This window comes from Gekko japonicus, unplaced genomic scaffold (genome assembly GCF_001447785.1).
Source record: "Gekko japonicus isolate JY-2015 unplaced genomic scaffold, Gekko_japonicus_V1.1 scaffold120, whole genome shotgun sequence".
Taxonomy (NCBI): domain Eukaryota; kingdom Metazoa; phylum Chordata; class Lepidosauria; order Squamata; family Gekkonidae; genus Gekko; species Gekko japonicus.
In genome coordinates this window covers 565,831-585,164 of record NW_015175973.1, presented here as the reverse complement: position 1 = coordinate 585,164, position 19,334 = coordinate 565,831, and the positions used below count along the sequence as shown (strand labels likewise).

The window sequence follows — 19,334 nt, the reverse complement described above, 5'->3', positions numbered from 1 at the left end:
TGAGGCGTTAACTACATAAGTATCCCGAAGCAACGGACTTTGGAAGCTTAAAACAACATTTCCATTTAGCGGCAATTAGCTCACCAAATTAAGAACCAAATAGCACTCTGATTTGTCTCGCTTTTAAATAAAGAGGAAGTCGTTTAAGACTCCCGTAAAGTTATGTATATACAGGTAGTTTTGCAGAGAGAAGATGTTTGCATTAGGCAACTAGCAAATCACCTGGATCATTTAAAATGTTTACTATAAAAGAACATTTGTCTATAAAATGAGTGATCATGAATTTAAAAAAATGCAGATCACTGCACTGAGAAACAATGGGCACAAGCCATCTCCCTGTGGGCAGTACCTGTGTAAGCCCTCTGTGTAGCAGGGCATTATGGGATGTGGAAGGCCCAGGCACACCTTGATCTGTCCCACCTCCTCTGCCTCTTTCCTGCTTGAGTGAAGAACATGAGCTCTGGAAAAGGCATGCAGAAGTATCCTCGTGCCTGAAGTCGTTGATAGGGTGGCGGCGCTGGTACGGAATAGGAGGAAGAAAGAAACGACTTCTTGTGCCATATAAAGACCCTACCCCCTTGCCAGAAAGGATCGTGCCCAGCATAGAACTCACGGTAGGGGACTTGTGGGAAACAGTTCTTAAAAAAAGAATAAAATGAAAATAAAGTGTTTAAATTCTAAAAACTCATCTGATAGAAATGAACAAAAATTGAGTCCAGTGGCACCTTTAAGACCAACACCTTTAAGTGGCACCTTTAAGACTTTGTTGGTCTTAAAGGTGCCGCTGGATTCAAACTTTGTTCTCTTGCTTCAGACCAACACGACTACCCATCTGAATCTATCCTGATAGAAATAAGTAGGACACTCTGCCTCTTCCATCTCCCTCTCTGTCTCTCAAACGTCTTATCAAGGTTGGGATGGCAACCGTTGCAGTTTTCATACCATTTTTCTTTGGCCCGTTCTCCAAATCCAGTGAAGTTTAAAGAACATCTACAAGAGCGTAGTTTAAAAGAGGACTGTTTCATCTCAACTAGTGGGAAAAATATAGTCTCGTCACAGAGGCTTTTATTAAACAAAGCTTATTTGCATTATACACATCTCTGTGTAAAGCTGAGCAATCCCGTTTTATGGTTCAGAGTGGGAACACCTGGTATGGAGTCGCGGCTGCTGAATTGTTCAATAGTGTCCATTAAATGGAAAGAACTGCGCGGAGTTAAATCACATTTTCAAAGAGCTGCATGGACTGCATGATGTTTTCATCCTGTAAAGAAAAAGACGGTGTCTCATTACCTGAGAGAGAGTTCAAATCTGAAGGTTTAAAACAGAAACGTTGCCACCAGTGTTCCCTCTAAGCTGAGTTAGTGTGAGCTAGCTCACAGTTTTTTAGCCTCTGGCTCACACACTTTTGTCTTCGCTCAGGAAGGATGGCTCCAGAGCAAACTAATTTGTGCAGCAACCAAATGGCTCGCTCACAACTTTAATGCCAGGAGCTCACAAAGTAGAATTTGTGCTCACAAGACTCCACAGCTTAGAGGGAGCATTGGTTGGGAGCAGTGTTCCCTCTAAGCTGAGTTAGTGTGAGCTAGCTCAGAGTTTTTTAGCCTCCGGCTCACACATTTTTGACTCAGCTCAGGAAAGATGGCTCCAGAGCAAACTAATGTAGGCAGTAGCCGAATCGCTCACTCACAACTTTAAGGCCAGCAGCTAGCAAGGTAGAATTTTTGCTCACAGGACTCCACAGCTTAGAGGGAACATTGGTTGGGAGTGGGATGGTATTTCAAAACGAAGTCAAAATCCCCCCCCCCCCGAAGATTGGGGGAGAGTTGAGCACACATGACTAGCATGAAAAGTTCCCCTCGCCATGGACATACTTTGCTGCAAGCCGGGTTGTTGTTGTTTTTTAATTAACACTTTCAAAGTCTAGCTGTAGAGGGGGGGGGAGAGATCTAGAGCCTCGTTGCTTTCCCCCTCCTGCAGGGACGATAGCAGCTGGGGAGTTTGGGAGCATAAACTGCCTTAAGCAGCTAGAAGGAGCCCCTCCCTCTACCTGCGGGCACTCCCATGTCAGCTTTTTGCTTGCAAAGGGGGGGGGTGAGTGATGGGAAAGGCGTGTGCAACAGCACATAATACATAATTTGGACTATAAAATGCTGTGTTCTCCTCCTCCTAGTTGGAGTCCCGTATTCTTTTCCCTCCCCCAAGTTCCCCAGGAGCTGGATCTGTGCTCTTGCTCTTTACCCCGGTGTGGCTTGAGATGAGCTCCCCTCTCCAAGGGAGATCTGCCAGGCAACCTTTGGACAAACCTGGTAAAGGCAGGGCTGGGTGCCGCTATATACAGGGAGCAATCCTGAGCAGGTCTACTCAGAAGTTCATCCTGTGTTATCCAATGGAGCTTACTTCCAGGAAAGCGTGCTTAGGGTTGCAGCCATTATTGGTTGAAAAAGCCGCCGCAGCCATTTTAGTGGTAAATTTCAGGGCTCTTTTTGTAGCAGGGACTCCTTTGCATATTAGGCGACGCACCCCTCATGTAGCCAATCCTCCAAGAGCTTACAGAGCTCTTCTGACAGGGGCTACTGTAAGCTCTTGGAGGATTGACTACATGAGGGGTGTGTCGCCTAATATGCAAAGGAGTTCCTGCTACAAAACGAGCCCTGCATTCTACATCCTATATGTTTCTGCCTTTGGCTTCCTCTGCCTCTCTGCATATAACTGTCAGCTATGCTGCCATGATGTTTGTGGGCGAGAGTGCAGCTGCTTGACCTGTGTACCAACTGATGCCACATTCCTTTGTCCTTGCTTATCTATGACCTTACTAGCTAGCTGTCTATGTAGCATCTCCCTATCTATTACCCGTGGGATAGGTTTTGATTCCCAGCTTTGGCTGTAACGGCCTGGGGCCCCATTCTCCCGCGCGGGAGTCAGGCCGATTGGCCTAGGAGTGGGGGGGGGGGGGGCATACGAATACCCTATATCCTGTTATGCTTGTAGGAAAGTAGCCATTCCTAACAGTGACCATGTTACTGCCTCTATCGCTCTTGCAATGAAGTATAACCTTATGTTAAGCGTGTATTCCTTTGTTAGGCTGTGGAACCTGACAATAACTTCAGGGAAAAGCAAGTAGGCCGTGAATGATGGGGCAGAACAGTTCTCAGCAGCAGGAGAGTGGCAGAGGAGCCCTGGGCAGAGACTGACATTAAGCAGGGGTCCAAGAGCACCCCCAAAGACGAACTATGTTTATAGCAGCACACGCTTTCCCAAATCTGTGAGATCTAGGAAAGATTATCAAGACTGGAGGAGGAGGAGGAGGAGGAGGAGGAGGATATATTCTCCACCCTTCACTCGGAGTATCAGAGTGGCTTACAATCCCCTTCCTCTCCCCACAACAGACACCCTGTGAGGTAGGCGTGGCTGAGAGAGCTCTGAGAGAACTGCTCGTGAGAGAACAGCTCTGAGAGAACTGTGACTGACCCAAGGTCACCCAGCTGGCTGCATGTGAAGGAGTGGGGAATCAAACCCAGTTCTCCAGATTAAAATCCGCTGCTCTTAATCGTTACACCAAAATGGCTCTCACAGGTTTTCATAGATCAACACGGCAACACTAATAGTACTGGAGGAGGGTGCAGTATTGTGCATGTATTGGCAGTCTTTACGCAGCACCCGGACAAACCCTCGTCAGAGATGCTCTAGGCTGATCCTGCATTGAGAAGGGGGTTGGACTAGATGGCCTGTAGGGCCCCTCCCAACTCTGTGATTCTGTGGTTCTAGAGGTTTTGGTACTTCATCCTCACATTCAGACAGGGGCAAGACCACAACCAGAACAACAGCTGAAAAGTGACCACCAACGACTCACTTTTTGGCAGCTTTCAATGAATTCGTCCATAGTAACGACACCGTCCTTGTTTTTGTCCATTTTCTGCCAAAGAAGAAATGTTGCATAAGTCAGGAGGGCCTCGTGTTAAGACTGTCTCCTTGCATTGCCCTTGAAAAACAGGGGCTACGTTCAGATGGGTAACAGACACAAACTAATGGAGCTCCCTGCAATGATGGCTAAGACCCATCCCTCTCTTGCCTATATGTTATATCTGACATACAAAAATATATATCACTGTGTACAATAAATATGGAGCTGCGGTGGCTCAAGTGGTTAAGACGCTGAACTGCAGGCTGTGGAAGGTCGGTAGTTCAGCAGTTTGAGACCCGGGTGCCGCATGACGGAGTGAGCTCCCGTCTCTAGTTCCAGCTCCTACAACCTAGCAATTCAAAAGCAAGAAATTGCAAGTAGATAAATAGGTACCACTTCAGTGGGAAGGTAACAGCGTTCCGTGTGCCTTGGTGTTTAGTCATGCCGGCCACATGACCACGGAAACTTCTTCGGACAGCGCTGGCTCTTCGGCTTTGAAATGGAGATGAGCACCGCAACCCTAGAGTCGGATTCGACTGGCTTTCAAGCAAGGGAACCTTTGCCTTTTTTACAATAAATATATGTTTATAGTGAAATGATTTTTTGCATTATTCTTTTTCTTTTTATATTTTTTTCAATATTGTTGTCTAAATATTGGTATCAAATATTATCAAAAATAGGTTTCACCCAAACAATACATCAAGTGCAGGTTTACATTCAGATAGCACCTTGTCAATAATTGTCAGTAACACTATCACTAGTCCCATGGGACTCTAGTAATTTACCCGTTTCAAATGAATCTTTTCAAGGGCTGTGATGTTTACATAAAGGACATAAGGCGCAATAATTTTTCTTTGTGAGCACAAAAGCTCTTCAGATATCAGCATTGTCTAGGGTCCCATCAGAACCCTTGCAGCAAACATAATGACCTATCCAAGACAGCATATCTTTCAAATTCGATCTGGGCAAACGGCAGAATTCTAGATTCAAGTCAAAGGCTTGGGTACACTTCTCGCCAACCTCTGTGGTGGAGGCTTTTCTCCACTGCAAGGCTTGCTTTTTGTGCCGCTAGCATTTCTGCTTGTGTAAGACTCCTTGGAAAAAACTGATCCTGCAAACCCAGAAGGACCAGTGACAGAATGCCAGCACTACAATGGAGAAAAACCTCTGCAGTGGCTGGAGGGAAGCATGAAGGGAACGATGCCCTTGGATCAAAGCCTGGGTCCCCATATATTATAGCGGTGGGTGGCCAAACTTGCTCAACGTAAGAGCCACATAGAATAAACGTCAGACGTCTAGGAAGCTGCAAGACATGATTACGTTTTTACTTGGAACTATGCAAATGTTGCTTTTTAATAACATTAAATGAGACTACCGAAAATAATAACAAAAGCAGTAAAAGCAGATGTTGATAATGATATTTATTTGTACAATGCTGTTTGTTTGCTAATGATATATTAGCTTCCCCAGCCGCCCTGCCAGGATATGTGTGAAAGAGCCGCATGCGCCCCCCCCCCCCGAGCCACAGTTTGGCCGCCCCTGTATTATACCCAGGGCTATTTTTGGGCAGGAACGCAGAGGAACGGAGTTCCGGCTGGCTCCTGAGTTGGCCATGCCCAGCAGGAACTCATTAGCATAATAGGCCACACCTAACAGCAGAAACTCATTAGGAAAAAATAGGGGTCAGGGGCAAGGAAGAACTTTGTCAAGGAAACTAAGGACACCTAATAAGAGCCACCAGTTTCGTAACTGTCACAAAGCAAGACTTCAATGTGATGTTTCTGAGATCATCTTTTTTCTTTACTAATTTACCTACTTGAAAAAATGTTTCCACGTGTTGCCTGGGTGCATCCTCCTTGAGAACAGGATAAGTGCATTTCCCCATCATATCATATATGGCTTTCATAATATCAAGCATTTCCTGTGGAGCAAAAAAGAAAAACACATTGCTTTTTGATATCTTTCAACCTAGCCTAATATGGGCCTTTCCCACATTTTTGTGTGCTCCTGCTGCTCAAGGAGGGGGTTCTGTTACACATGTGTCTTGCTTCTTCAAATAGTCTATTCAATACTACATCGCTTTATATCTGGCATTGCAACCTACAGTTTAAATCAGCAGGGAGATATGCTGGACATAAAGCAATGTAATATCGAATAGGCCACTAGAGGGAGCAAAACGCATGTGGAATAGGGGGAAAATACCCTGAAGCAGCATGAACACACAAGCAAGGAAAATGAGAATGCAGAAAAGCCCTCTTGCCGAAGAGGAGGGGAGATTCTGGGATACCCCGAGCATCTTTGAGGAAGGGCAGAATAAAAACAGTGACCTTTTTTCTGTAAAAAGTTGCATTGAACTCCACCAATTCCCCCTTCAGACCTTGGAGAGCCCCCGCCCTCTCCAAAAGGTGCCACTATTCCACCCTGGTGAGTATCACCCCACCCCCTAAAAATGCCCTGAATAAATATATAATTGATAGATTTGTTACCATTAAACCACAGTTTGGGTGAACATCAGAAGCCCCGTCAGCCTAGAACTGAAAACTCCCCAGAACACAATTTTCAAAATAATTATGAGTCAGCTGCTAGGTGGTTAAATCTGCCAGCTGTCTCTTGTGCTGGACCAAGGACTGATTTTTGTTTGTTTGTTTGTTTAATGTAGAAACCTTGAGGATAGTGCAAAGGGGCACATATGCTCTGATCCATAATACATGTGTTTCACCAAAAACTCTCCAGTGTCTTTCAGGAGCAATATTAGAAATGGTCCCCAGGAACCCAAATTTTGGTGCGAGGGGGTGAATGCATCATTGCTTTTTCCAAAAAATCATATTTGCAAACGTTTCCCCTTATTTGTGGAGATCTTTAGATGCATTGATAGTAGGGCCTTAATTATTTTTTTTAAATAAACGGAAGACACTGTTGGACAAAGTCGAGTATATGGAGACAAATTCAGGGGTCTTTTTGTGCCAGAGCGCTGCTCCGGCAGCCCAGGAGCCGGCGCAAATGGTGGCGCGGCAAGACCCGCCCCCAGTTGCCTGCGCCGAAGCACTGGGGCCGGGGGAAGCCCGGAGATCCCCGCAGCCGGGTACCCTGGGCCCGTGGTGGAGCGCTGGTGCCGGGGGAGCCCTGAGAGCCCCGCAGCTGGGTCCCCTGGGCCCACGCAGGAGCGCTGGGGCTGGGGAAAGCTCGGAGATCTCCGCAGCCGGGTCCCCCGGGCCCACGCAGGAGCACTGGGGCCAGGGGAAGCCTGGAGAGCCCCGCACCCAGGTTCGCCAGGCCCGCGCCAGAGCACTGGGGCCGGGGGAAGCCCAGAGATCCCCGCAGCCAGGTCCCCCATGCCGAAGCAGTAAGTAAGGGATCGGGGTGGGTGGGGGTGGCGGGGGCTTGATGGGGTGGGAGAGCCTCCCTTCCTCCCTCCCGCCATATGTTTTCCATCTTTCCCTCCTTTCCTCTTCTTTCCCTCCTTTTCTTTCTCGCTTTCCCTTCTCTTCCTTCCTTCTTTCCTTTCCCTCCTTCTTTCCTTCTCTTTCTTTCCCTCTTTCCTTCTCTCTTTTTATTCCCTCTGTCCTTCCTTTCCTTCCTTCTTTCCTTCTCTTTCCTTCCTTCTTTCCTTCTCTCTACTCACTCTCTTTCCTTCCCTCTTTCCTCCTTCTGTGGCCCAACTCTACTGAGAAACTTTAAACCCCTTCTCTCTTCGCTCCCCCCCCCCACAGGCCAGCTGGGGAAGGGAAGGGGAGGCTTTTGAAGATGCCTCCCCCCCTTTTGCTTCCCCTTCTGACATCACTTCTGGTGATTTCAGGGGTTGTGGCATATGCTAATAGCCTAGTACGAAAAGCCCCCTGGAGACAATGAGGGTAAACAACATTTCACATCTGCCAATTCAAGGTCACACAGCCTCTTGGGAATTCAGCCTAGCCTTCCCTTTCCTGTGTTCTCACTTAAATTCAGCAGGCATTTTCTCAGGGGGAGCTTTCAAACATATAACTCATACAGACCCCACATACTTGCAGACATTAGTGAAACAGGTTAGGAACCCCTCACCACTTGATCATCGAGATTACATAAACTGGCCCCATTTGTGTGTCAGGGTGGTGGTGCAGCAGCGTGCAGTTATGACCAACAGCACTTAAATGATGAAGCAAGTATTCATTTACCTAATTATCTTTCTGGATGGATTTCTCACTCATAGATCAGTTTTACATTTGGGCTTTTTGGCGTTCTCATTTTCCTCACTTGTAAGTTCCTGTCCTGGGGGGGGGGTCCTTTTGATGGATGCTTTGCTCCCTCTAGTGGTTGATTCAGTATTACAGCGGTTTATGTCTGGCATATTTCCCTGCAGTGGTGCTTGCTGACATTCAAATCACAGTGACTGAAAGGAACTCCTTACCTCTTTTGTTATATAACCATCCTTATTTATGTCATATAAATTAAAAGCCCAGTTAAGTTTTTCTTGCACTGTCCCCCGGAGCAAAATAGAAAGTCCCATAACAAAATCCTGGAAAAAAGACAAAGGACATTTTAGGGAGATTTTTTTCTCAGGTGGGGGTGCTTTATTGCAGTGACTTCAGAATAATAATGCATGTTTTAAGGCTGGGGAAAATAGAAAGCACAGAACTCCCTGTTATTGTGAGCAAAACACTTTTTTTCACTCTTTCATTGTTATTTCAACCTCTCTCTTTAGAACTGGAAGAAACGAAAAGCTAAAGGTGATAGCTCAATCAACTTGAGTGACTTCTAAGACCCATTGATTCCAAATGGAGATAGTTACTCCCCAACAGAAATCAGTTAGTGGTGTGAAACTTTGGCTGGATCATGCACATCAAGATCAAGAAAACCATATACATGTTTGACACTTTTTCTGCATAAGTTATTGACATTGATTTATCACTGAAACCAATGGAACTATTCCAGTGTGTATGTATGTTCACTCCACTATGCATGTATGTCATATAAATGTATACACATTGCAACTGGCTTTTGGCAACTCCAGCAAGTTAAGAGAGGCGGCTTGCGATTGCTTTTGTCGGCAGAATCTTACTTGGTGATCTCCCATATTTAGCTTCTGAGATCTGATGAGATGAGGCTATACCATACCATTCCACATCTCCTACAACCACTACAAGCATAAAATTTAAAAAAATACCAAACTTGCTACAAGTCCAGGTTGTAAAATTTCTGTAAATTTTGACGCTCAGAAAAAAACCCCGTTTTTTCCCCAGTTTTTTTCGGGGGGAAATGGAAATTTTCGGAAAAATTGAAAAAAATGCTACATTAGCGTTTCTTTTGTCTTTTCTAGATTGAAAGTCATTCTGTTACTTTAGAAACATAAAATATGACTATGGACATTTTTACTTGGCATGAAATTATCACAACTAGCATATTAAAAATATAGTGTAACCACATGCAAAAACAAAACTGAAACCTTTTTATTTTCTTCTGACAATAGCACCTCCTAAAGGAAGAAATGCATCTTGTTCTTGCATTGGAGGGTTCAGTTTGGAACCTAGGACTTGCTTGTCCACAGTGCACAGAAATTAGATCAATCTGATACCATATATGTATATATTTTAGAAATGATTTGGAAAATATTTGAACACCTTGTCTTAAAATATTTTATTCATCATGTTTAAAATAAAACGTTCCATAATCAATTTCTTTTCTTTTTTCAATTTTTCCAATTTTTCGGAAAAAAACACCAAAAAAGGCTTCAGGGGGAAAAAACGGGGAAAAAACGTTTTTTCCCCGAATTTTTCCGTTTTTTTCCCGGGCCTTCACATCTCTAGTCCAGGTCATAGCTGACATTCCTCTGGCTGGTTTTCCTAGTTGGGGTGCATGTGTGTTTTGGCTACCGCCATTGTGAAGATTAAAAATCCTGATATTTTTTATTTATTTATTTATTTTATTCAATTTATACCCTGCCCTCCCCACCAACTAATCTACCTGACCTTGGGCGAGATGGTAAGTTAGTTTCCGCTTGCACTTTTGTGCTTACCTGTGAGCGAGAAACTCCATGAATGTGTGTGTGTGTGTGTGTGTGTTAAGTGCTGTCATCACTCCTGACTTATGGCAACCCTATAAATGAATGACCTCTAAAGCTTCCTATCATTAACAGCCTTGCTTGAGTCTGGCAAACTGAGGGTCACGGCTTCCTTGACGGAGTCAATCCATCTCATGTTGGGTCTTCCTTTTTTCCTGCTGCCTTCCACTTTTCCTGGCATGATTGTCTTTTCCAGTGACTCCTGTCTTCTCATCATGTGACCAAAGTACGAGAGCCTCAGTTGAGTCACCTGAGCTTCTAGGGAAAGTTCCGGCTTGATTTGATCTACAATCCCCTTATTTGTCTTTTTTGGCAGTCCACACTGTCCATAAAACTCTCCTCCGACGCCACATTTGAAATTAACCAACTTTCTTCCAGTCAGCTTTCTTCGTTGTCCAACTTTCACACCCATACACAGCAATTACCTTGATTCTGGCTGCCAGTGACACATCCTTACACTTAAGCATCTTCTATAACTCCTTCATGGCTGTCTCAGTCTCCTTCTGATTTCTTGGTTGCAGCCTCCCTTTTGGGTTGATAATGGAACCAAGGAACAGAAAATCTTTAACAATTCCAGTTTCTTCTTCATCAGCCTTCAAGTTGTGGAATTCCTCCGTAGTCATTACTTTTGCCTTCTCGATGTTAAGCTGTGACCCTGCTTTGCCACTTTCTGCTTTAGCCTTCATCAGTATTCATTTCAAATCTTTATATGCTCTGCCAGTTGTCTACTGTTGTCTGCATATCTCACATTGTTAATGTTCCTTCCAACCAATTTTCACTCCACCTTCACCTAAATCTAATCCAGCTTTCCTTATATGTTCTGAGTATAGATTGAAAAGATAGGAAGGTAAAACACATCCTTGTCTGATTAATTTAATCACCTTTGCCCATTAATTTAGTAGTATGGGGAAAGAATTTTCTCTGAAGAGCGGAAAGTGATCAGAAATTCACTGAGATTGGGCAGCATTTTACAGCAAACAGCAGTTAATTACAGAACCTAATTAAAAGATCTCAACAGCTCTTTTGCACAAATTAACATGCCCTTTGGGAGCATCTGTGAGTACCCTGTCAGGCTGTATACTGGCACTGTGTCTTCCCGATGCCGGGAGGAGGCATGGATATGGAATGTTGTTGAGTCAGCCTCAGTGGTAACTTAGGGGTGTGCAATGAAAAAAAATATTCTGTAATATTTGGATTTGGGGGGTTAGAATAGTATTTGGGAATCTCTATTCGACTACAAGCCGTAGTCTTCAAGAAGTTGGAAACCGTTACCTGGAGTCTCTTTATTTTCTCTTCCAGAATTACGGAAATAATGACCAGGATTGAAAGGCCCATAACAATAGTTCCACAACTCTCAAGGGCGTTTAGGTCTGTTTCTGGATTTATAACCTGCTCTTCCTCTGCACCCCAGAAGGCAAATCACTTTTGAAATTCAGAGGATTTTCAAAAGCAATTTATGATCTGACATGAGAGAAAACGATCATTCAACAAAACAGGACACAAATTCCATGTGTGCCCCACACCTGGTATCTTTTTGGGGTTCCAGACACTGTGGTCTGTCAAGGGTCTTTCCCATGATAAAGTATCTGAGATATGAGAGGGAGAAGGGTGTGGGGGAAAGGATTTGCTACTATATTAAAAAATGAGGATGTCCCCCCCCTGCTGATTGCAAAGGTTCACTGCTGGGAATATGGTACCTTTGTGAGTACAATAGTCATCAGATGTTTGAATACTCAATTATCCCATAAAGCAAATTTGCAAAACACAAGAGTTGGCTGTGATGCTTTTATGTATTCACTTAATTGGTGTGTTCCCCTAACTACCGTGTTTCTTAGACTGGATGGCATTTGTTGGGGCCCTCTGATGTCATTTTTGTCAAGTTCAACTGCAACTATTATGTTCAACTAAAATCAGACAGGATCCAGCTTTCATTCAAGACCTCCAGTAACAATTCCGGTCTTCTGATGCCGGGCACAATCCAGTCAAAATTGCACACTTAGATCTCCAGGCAGCATCTTAGCTCTCCCACTGAAATTAATGGGACTTTTAACTCCAAACATTACTGTCACGTAGGGATATTTAATGTTCACTAAAGTCAGTAAGGGCAATCAAAGGTTCTCCATACTAAGTTCTCCATACTCAGGATCACAGCAGTCCCTACCACAGACCACATTAGAGATGGAGACCTGAGGCTGAAAGAGTATTATGTGTTCACAAGGCCACCTACAGTACAATCAGACCAGTTTCACACAAGAGCTGCGCCGTGGTCACGCCTCCTTTTGCCCCACATCTATTGGTCAATTTCCCACTAGAAGCTGCACGGCCGCATTTTGACCCGTGGCTTCGCCTGATTTTCTCTGCAGTTTCGTGATCCTGTTTTTTGAGGATCACGAAACCGCGGGGGAAATCGGGTGAAGCCGCGGGTCAAAATGCGGCCGCGCGGCTTCGAGTGGGAAATTGACCAATAGAAGTGGGGCAAAGGGAGGTGCAGCCGCGGCACAGCTCTTGTGTGAAATCAGTATCAGTTGAGTCAATGGGCTTAGGAGGATGGTGCTGCTAGTCCCTGTGACGGGATTTGAACCAGTGACTTCCCAGCGCATTCTCTTAGCTACTCCGCCACACCAGCTCCCAGCTTGTGGGAAATTGTGATTTTAATACATTGAGGTTATCCACACCATGTGCCAGAATAATTTTTCAATCACATATTTATACACTCCGTAGCTACTTCTTTCCCCCCACTAATTACAATGATTAGATATAATGAGTGTTATAACAGCTAAAAATTAAACTGAGATCGTGAATGGAGATTATAATGCATTCGTGCATTTGTGTTAACCTTGTAACTGTAATGCAGAGGAATCTTAAAGGCATTTGGTCAAGAACATTCAACTGTTGTGTGTGTGCATGTGTGATTTTTTTTTTTTTGCGCGTGACTTATTCTGTTGTGATGGGCTAGGAAACAGGACCACACTCCAGTCTGGGAGGTCACACTAATAAGGCTGAATCTGAAAATAGCTCTGTTGGTTATAAATAGTTTTGTTTTCCTCCATGCTTTTACCCAAAGCAGATTCTCACTCCTTTTGGAAATCCTTTGCTCTCCACACAGCACCATTTACAAACACTGGGGGAAAAAAACCTTTGAGCTTTGAGAAACAGATGGTACCCTGCTGAATCCCATAGATTTTGTTCCAGGCATGAAAAAGAGGAGACAGGCAAATCCTCAAAATGGCATAGGGAAGATTAAAAAGATATATATTTCAGAGTTTATGGCACCGCCATCCGCTTCGTTGTCTGCTTCCGTCAGGGTGAGATTAGCAGCAAAGGAAAAAAGTGATACGCTAAAGGTACAAATGAGGACCTGTATCCTTCAGTTGGCCTCCTCAAGGCTGTTTTGATATGTAAGTCTACTCACAAACAACCAGACAAAAGTTGGAAACTTCCAGTATATGTTTAGTGACATTTTCCTTAGAAATTTACTCCAACTGAAGAGAACTGGTTAAGTGACAGCTCAGCGGAGGAAGGTGATGTGAAGATAAACCAATTTCACCTCCGTTGTTTCCAACGTGTTTAACTCCCATTTGACTAGCCAGACAGAATGATGCAATTGTTCTGAGGTAAATAAATCGGGCTCCTGCCAACCTAGCAGTTCAAAAGCAAGAAACTGCAAGTAGATAAATAGGTACCGCTTCAGTGGGAAGGTAACAGCGTTCCGTGCGCCTTGGTGTTTAGTCATGCCAGCCACATGACCACAGAAACATCTTCAGACAGCGCTGGCTCTTCGGCTTGGAAACGGAGATGAGCACCGCAACCCTAGAGTCGGATTCGACTGGCTTTCGAGCAAGGGAAACCTCTACCTTTACCTAAATAAATAGGGATTATTTCTTTACCCACAGCACATTTATATCACATCCCTAAGAAGGTTTACTCAGAATTACATTCTAGTGGTATCAAAAGGGCATCACGCAGCCCGGAAGGGCTTGTTGGCTTTTGAGTTTAGCTTTAAAGGATGTGTTGGCAGAATGCCATCAAAATGCTTTAACGCAAAGATTATTGTTTCTGGAAGGAGCTGTTCTGTTTCTTTGAGGGGGTTTGAGCACTGAGGCTCGATAACAATTGTGCTTAAAGGCTTGATTACACAATCAGTCATTAAGAGGGTACGAAACTCTTGACATTGCTTCAGCCTTGGAACAGTATTATGGGATGTAGGCGTTTTGGAAGCTGGAGGAAGGTGAAAGCGAGAAACCAAAGCCACTTAAAAAACAATCCCCGCCTCTTTTTTCTTGCTGTTCCCCCCCCATCAGAGTACAATTAACATGATTTTGTTTTAAAAAGTGCACAGATTTAACTGCACATACTTTAAAAATACATTTAAAAACAACAAAAAAGAGACTCTACTTGGGAGACGGGCCAAAATAAGAATAATTTTGATCCTGTTTCTACTGGTACTCCCAGCTTGAAAGCACCATTACAGACGTTTTTGGATCTATGGGATGAATCTTAAGTGTGGAAAACAGAGTCGTACTTCCACTAAGTTTAAGGCTGCCAAACTCCAGGTTGGAAAATCCCTGGAGATTTGGGGGTGGAACCTGGAAAGGGGGGGGCTGGGGGGGGGGGGGCTCAACATGGTCTAATGCCATAGCGTCCCACACCTGAAGCACCCATTTTTTCCGGAGGAACGGATCTCTGTACTCTGCAGATCAGCTGCAATTCTGGGAGATCTCCAGGCCCCACCTAGAAGTTGGTACCCCTAACACAATTCCTGTCTCGAGGGAATGAGGTTCAAAACACCCTCAATCCAATCATGTCCCAACACACAAACTGGTTTGTTAAAGGTACAAATGTGTACCATGTAATTAGACCCTTTGCATCATGGAGGAGATAATACTGGTCCATGTCACAGAATTCCCTTGGGAAGAAGTAGAAGAAGAAGAACAGGAGGAGGAGGAGGAGGAGGAGATTGGATTTATACCCCACCCTTCGTTACCCAAGCGGTTTACAAACTCCTTTCCCTTCCCCTCCCCACAACAGACACCCTGTGAGGTAAAAGAAGAAGAAGAGATTGGTAGTCCTTCACTACCAAAAGGTGTCTCAGAGCGGCTTACAAACTCCTTTCCCTTCCCCTCCCCACCACAGACACCCTGTGAGGGAGGTGGGGCTCAGAGAGCTCTTGACAGAAACTGCTCTTTTTCAAGAACAGCTCTTATCAGAACTATGGCTTGCCCAAGGCCATCCAGCCAGGTGCAAGTGGAGGAGTGGGGAATCAACCCCGGTTCTCCCAGATTAGAGTTCGCGCACTTAGCCACTACTCCAAACGGGAGGATAAAAATCTGACAAATAGATTGATCAGACAATTTTTTGGGGAGGGAAAAAATGATGTAGAGTCTGATCCGGTCAAAGCAAAGCACTTCTACGTCCCATTGCTTTAAATGAGAGTAGCGGACATGTGTTTAATTAAAAGGATTTTTTAACCTCGTGCTGAATTGGAACCTAAGAAACATCACAGAGATCATTACTCCTCTATTGGCCTGCATTTAGCACTTGCTGTCAAAACCATAACTTTGGACCAATGGTGACTAGAAAGCAACAGCTGTCCTTACCTCAAAACTCACACATCCGTTATGATCTGTGTCAAACGCGTTGAACAGAAAATGTGCATATGTTGTGGAATCTGTAATGTAAAGAAGAATGTGAACTATTACCTGTGTTTTAACATTCCACAGAAGAAAATAGAGAGCCTTCTGTACCTGTCACTCTTCTGTTCTTATAAAAAGGATCTTTGCTTTGCATCTCTCCTTCCCCAAATTTACCCATCACGGAAGTCTTTTTTTCCACCTGCTGTTTTCATCACTTGGTAACTGCTTGCCCTGCACTGGTTTCAGTAGCAGGATGCATTAATCAATAGGGGTGTACATAATGAAATTACTGAGATATATGCACAGAAATGGCTGGTTCTGGTTGGTACAGTGATTTTCAAGAATGGTAACCCAAATCCAGGGTTGTTGGTACAACAAAAGCCTCTTCCCCAAAACTTTTTTTAAAGTTTGGGTGCTTATGAGCAAAACAGCATGTGCTCATCTTTTTCTTTAATTCCACTGATTTCCTTGGCAATAGCATGTCTCCTTTCAATCAGATCCTTGCACGGGAGGAGCACAGAACACTCCCAGCCAATCATCTTTGGAGACAATCTGCAGATAACTGCTGTTCTCCCTCACTTGGTCCTTTGTAGGGGGGCAACCCTTTTGTTCTTTCAAATACTATAATTGGGAAGATTTATTTATTTATTTTATTTATCATTCAATTTATATCCCACTCGAACCCCGAAGGGTCTCTGAGCGGCTTACACACAAGATAAAGAGATGGGGCATCTTGCGAAGGAAAGGAAGTACTAAATAGAATGACAAAAATGCCAACCATCTTTGGAGAAAAATGGGAGCCAGGAATGCCACGTGACTTGCATGGGCTCCACTGGAATATATAAGAGTTGCAATGAAAATGAGGAAAGAAGAAGAGGAGGAGTTGGATTTACACCCTGTCCTTCACTCTGCTTCCCTTCCTCTCCCCACAACAGACAGCCTGTGAGGTAGGTGGGTCTGAGAGAGCTCTGAGAGAACTGCTCTTGAGAGAACAGCTGTGAGATAACTGTGACTGACCCAAGGTCACCCAATCTGGCTGCATGTGGAGGAGTGGTGAATCAAACCTGGTTCTCCAGATTAGAGTCTGCCACTCTTAACCATTACACCAAACTGGCCCTGGGCCTTGCATGACAGCCCCCAGAATGGAATGATGGTCCCTGGGTCAAGATAGACAGCTCTGGGCCTAGAATTACAGCTCATTTTGAATAAAGGATCAACATTTGGAACTGTACTATAAGAGTGATTAAGATGAGGTGCTGAGAACAGGAATAACCCAGAAAAACCATTATTTTCAATGGGGAATGTATGCGGCTTTGGGGCAGCGGTTAATAAAGATAATGCAACAAAATTTGCACAAAATACAGTCCTCCCTGATAATTTTTTCTCTCAAATGGAGAATGAGACTCCTTATGGCATTGGATATGGAGAAACTGAAGAAATACACAGAGCAAGCAGCCCCCCCCCCCCAAATGGAACACAGGCATGGAAAGCAGGGAACCTCAAAGTGTGGTCTTTCATCATTTCAAGTGTAAGTGGACAATACTTATCTTCAGGCAAAGATTTAACTGCAGCCAAGCAAATGTTTGATCTGCTAATCAATTCATATCAACTAAAAGGGTGGGTATTTAGAAATGTCTTAAGGCAGAGATTAGGAGTCCTAAAATACCAGGATTGGGAATGCTTTCATTTTCATGTTTGCATGTTGTATCTTTGCACGGTTTGCAGATTCGGGAAAGGAATTTGACCAGGAAGATAAACTGTGAAGTTTTTTTTAATGAACCTTCCCAGCGATAATGCACATATTGTGAGTCAATTAGAAATGGAATTAGACTTATCTTTTGAAAAAGCAGTGCAGGAATTATTTGCAGAAGTGCAAAGACAAAAAGTTTTGAATTGTAATGTTGAGACTCTACCTAGAGAGTTCGCCCACAAGGCTTACATAAAGAAGCGGCCATTTAAAGGCACTTGCTGGCAAGAGAAAAGGAATAACGCTGCCAGGCCACTGGAAACAAAAGGACCATTTGTTACCAAGGCGACCCCTGAGAAAGCAAAAGGGAGAGAGGGGAACTTTCGCATGTCAGGAGGGAAACCTGAGCCACTGCAGTGTTTTCAGTGTAAGGAGGGGGGCCATAACAACTCCGTTTGCCCCAGTGCAAAGCAGGACAAAGGGAATAAAAGCTGTCCTGACTCTGTGAAGCAGGAATTTAGACACTGGAACTTCACAGCCATTTTAAATTATGACAAAGCTGATTTGATCATAGACGGTGGAGCGAGTTCAGATTTATCAAATAGCAGAGATCAGTTCATTAACTTGCAAACACTAGAAAGCTCTGTAACTGTATATTTAGGTAACAAGACCACAGTCAAGGCTTACTTCATGGGTGTCAGGGTCTTTAGGCAGGTCACACCACACAGGGCTTCAGAAGAAGATAACTGCTTTAATTAGTGATTCCAAGACTAAAGAACACGTATACAGCTTGTGTCGGGAATACCCTTCAGTATAAGGGCCTCTGACTTATAGTGAAATCAAACGTCCCCCACAATGAGCTGAAGCCAATGATTATAGTTCGCGTGCATGGCAAAAAGCAAGCGAGCAAGCAGGCACAGTGAAAAGCCGTTACGTTCCCAGCTGGAAACTACAAGGTCAAGTCAGAGACAGCGCACAGTAGCTGGACAGGGAAGAGCTGAGGACGAGGAGGAAGGCACCCCTCAACATTCCAGATCCATGACAGGGCTACCTGACATTGGGTGAGGTCTTATTATGCCCAGCAGATGGTGCCCCTGAATTTCAGCTGCCCCCAAAACACATGTGGAATTTACTGCCAGAGGATGTAGTGATGGCCACAGGAATAAACAGCTTTAAAAAGGGATTAGATAGATTCATGACATTGATATGTCTATTGATCGCTTCTAGCCATGGTGACTGAGGAGAACTTCCAAACTTGGAGGCACTAATCCTCTGAATCCCAGAGCCAGGAGGCAACATCAGGGGAAGCCTTCGGCCTCTTAAGCCCTGTTGCTGGCCCTCCAGAAGAACTGGCTGGCCACTATGTGAGACAGGATGCTGGACTAGATGGACCCTCACTGGTCTGATCCAGGAGGGCTCTTCTTATGTTCTTAATACTGAAGGTGACAGAATATTTGTAGCAATCTTGCATACCTTCCAAATGTTTCTTGTGATCTGTGTTGCCATGGTCCAGTAACCATTCCAAGGCAGAGGGAAGGGTGATGCCCTCAAGCTTTTAACTGCAGCCACTTAATGTGTTGCCTCAGTCACTAAGTCTGGGATATAAATCAGTACAGAGAGTTTTGTTTCCTAATGAAATACAGCTTGCCTTCAACACTCAACCGTTGTGACTTTTATGATGTATTGACATTCGGACAGGTGGCAAGAGGGAGCATCAGGCACTGCACAGACTGTCTTGCTGACTCAGACCGGACCCCGTAACCAAAATTATCCAGCAGCTCAGTTTTCATTAGCATAGTCATGGAGGCCACATATTTAAATGGGCCTGGCCAGAGGATTTAATGCAGAGAGCCAAAGTAGTTTCATAATACCATAAGTTATAAAACCATTATTTCACCTTGTGTAATAGCCTATGTGGTTTCAATGAACAGAACCATGTGTTACACGAAATATGGGGCTGTTCCCTAAAATGGTCCCCCTTGGATGACTTCTCCCCCTTTGCATTATTATAGAGTTCTAGAATTGGATCTTCTAAGCCAGCTAGCCCAATTGCCTACTCAGTGCAAGAAATCCAAAGCT

The 19,334-nt window shown here is 44.3% G+C and overlaps 1 protein-coding gene across 4 annotated transcripts in view; it reads right to left on the bottom strand.

Moving 5' to 3' along the window:
* Positions 1-905: 905 nt before the first annotated feature.
* KCNIP4 (Kv channel interacting protein 4) overlaps positions 906-19,334 on the bottom strand; it is a 181,116-nt gene continuing 162,687 nt past the window's right edge. Inside the window, exons 5-9 of one of the 4 annotated variants that reach the window (XM_015426101.1) lie at positions 15,533-15,603; positions 8,286-8,393; positions 5,718-5,822; positions 3,851-3,913; positions 906-1,261 (exon numbers count right to left, since the gene is read on the bottom strand). In XM_015426101.1, the coding sequence (XP_015281587.1) occupies positions 1,214-1,261; positions 3,851-3,913; positions 5,718-5,822; positions 8,286-8,393; positions 15,533-15,603 (395 nt within the window). In that variant the 3' untranslated portion in view covers positions 906-1,213. The remainder of the gene's footprint in view (positions 1,262-3,850; positions 3,914-5,717; positions 5,823-8,285; positions 8,394-15,532; positions 15,604-19,334) is intronic. The other 3 variants (XM_015426102.1, XM_015426104.1, XM_015426103.1) reach the window with 3 other exon arrangements.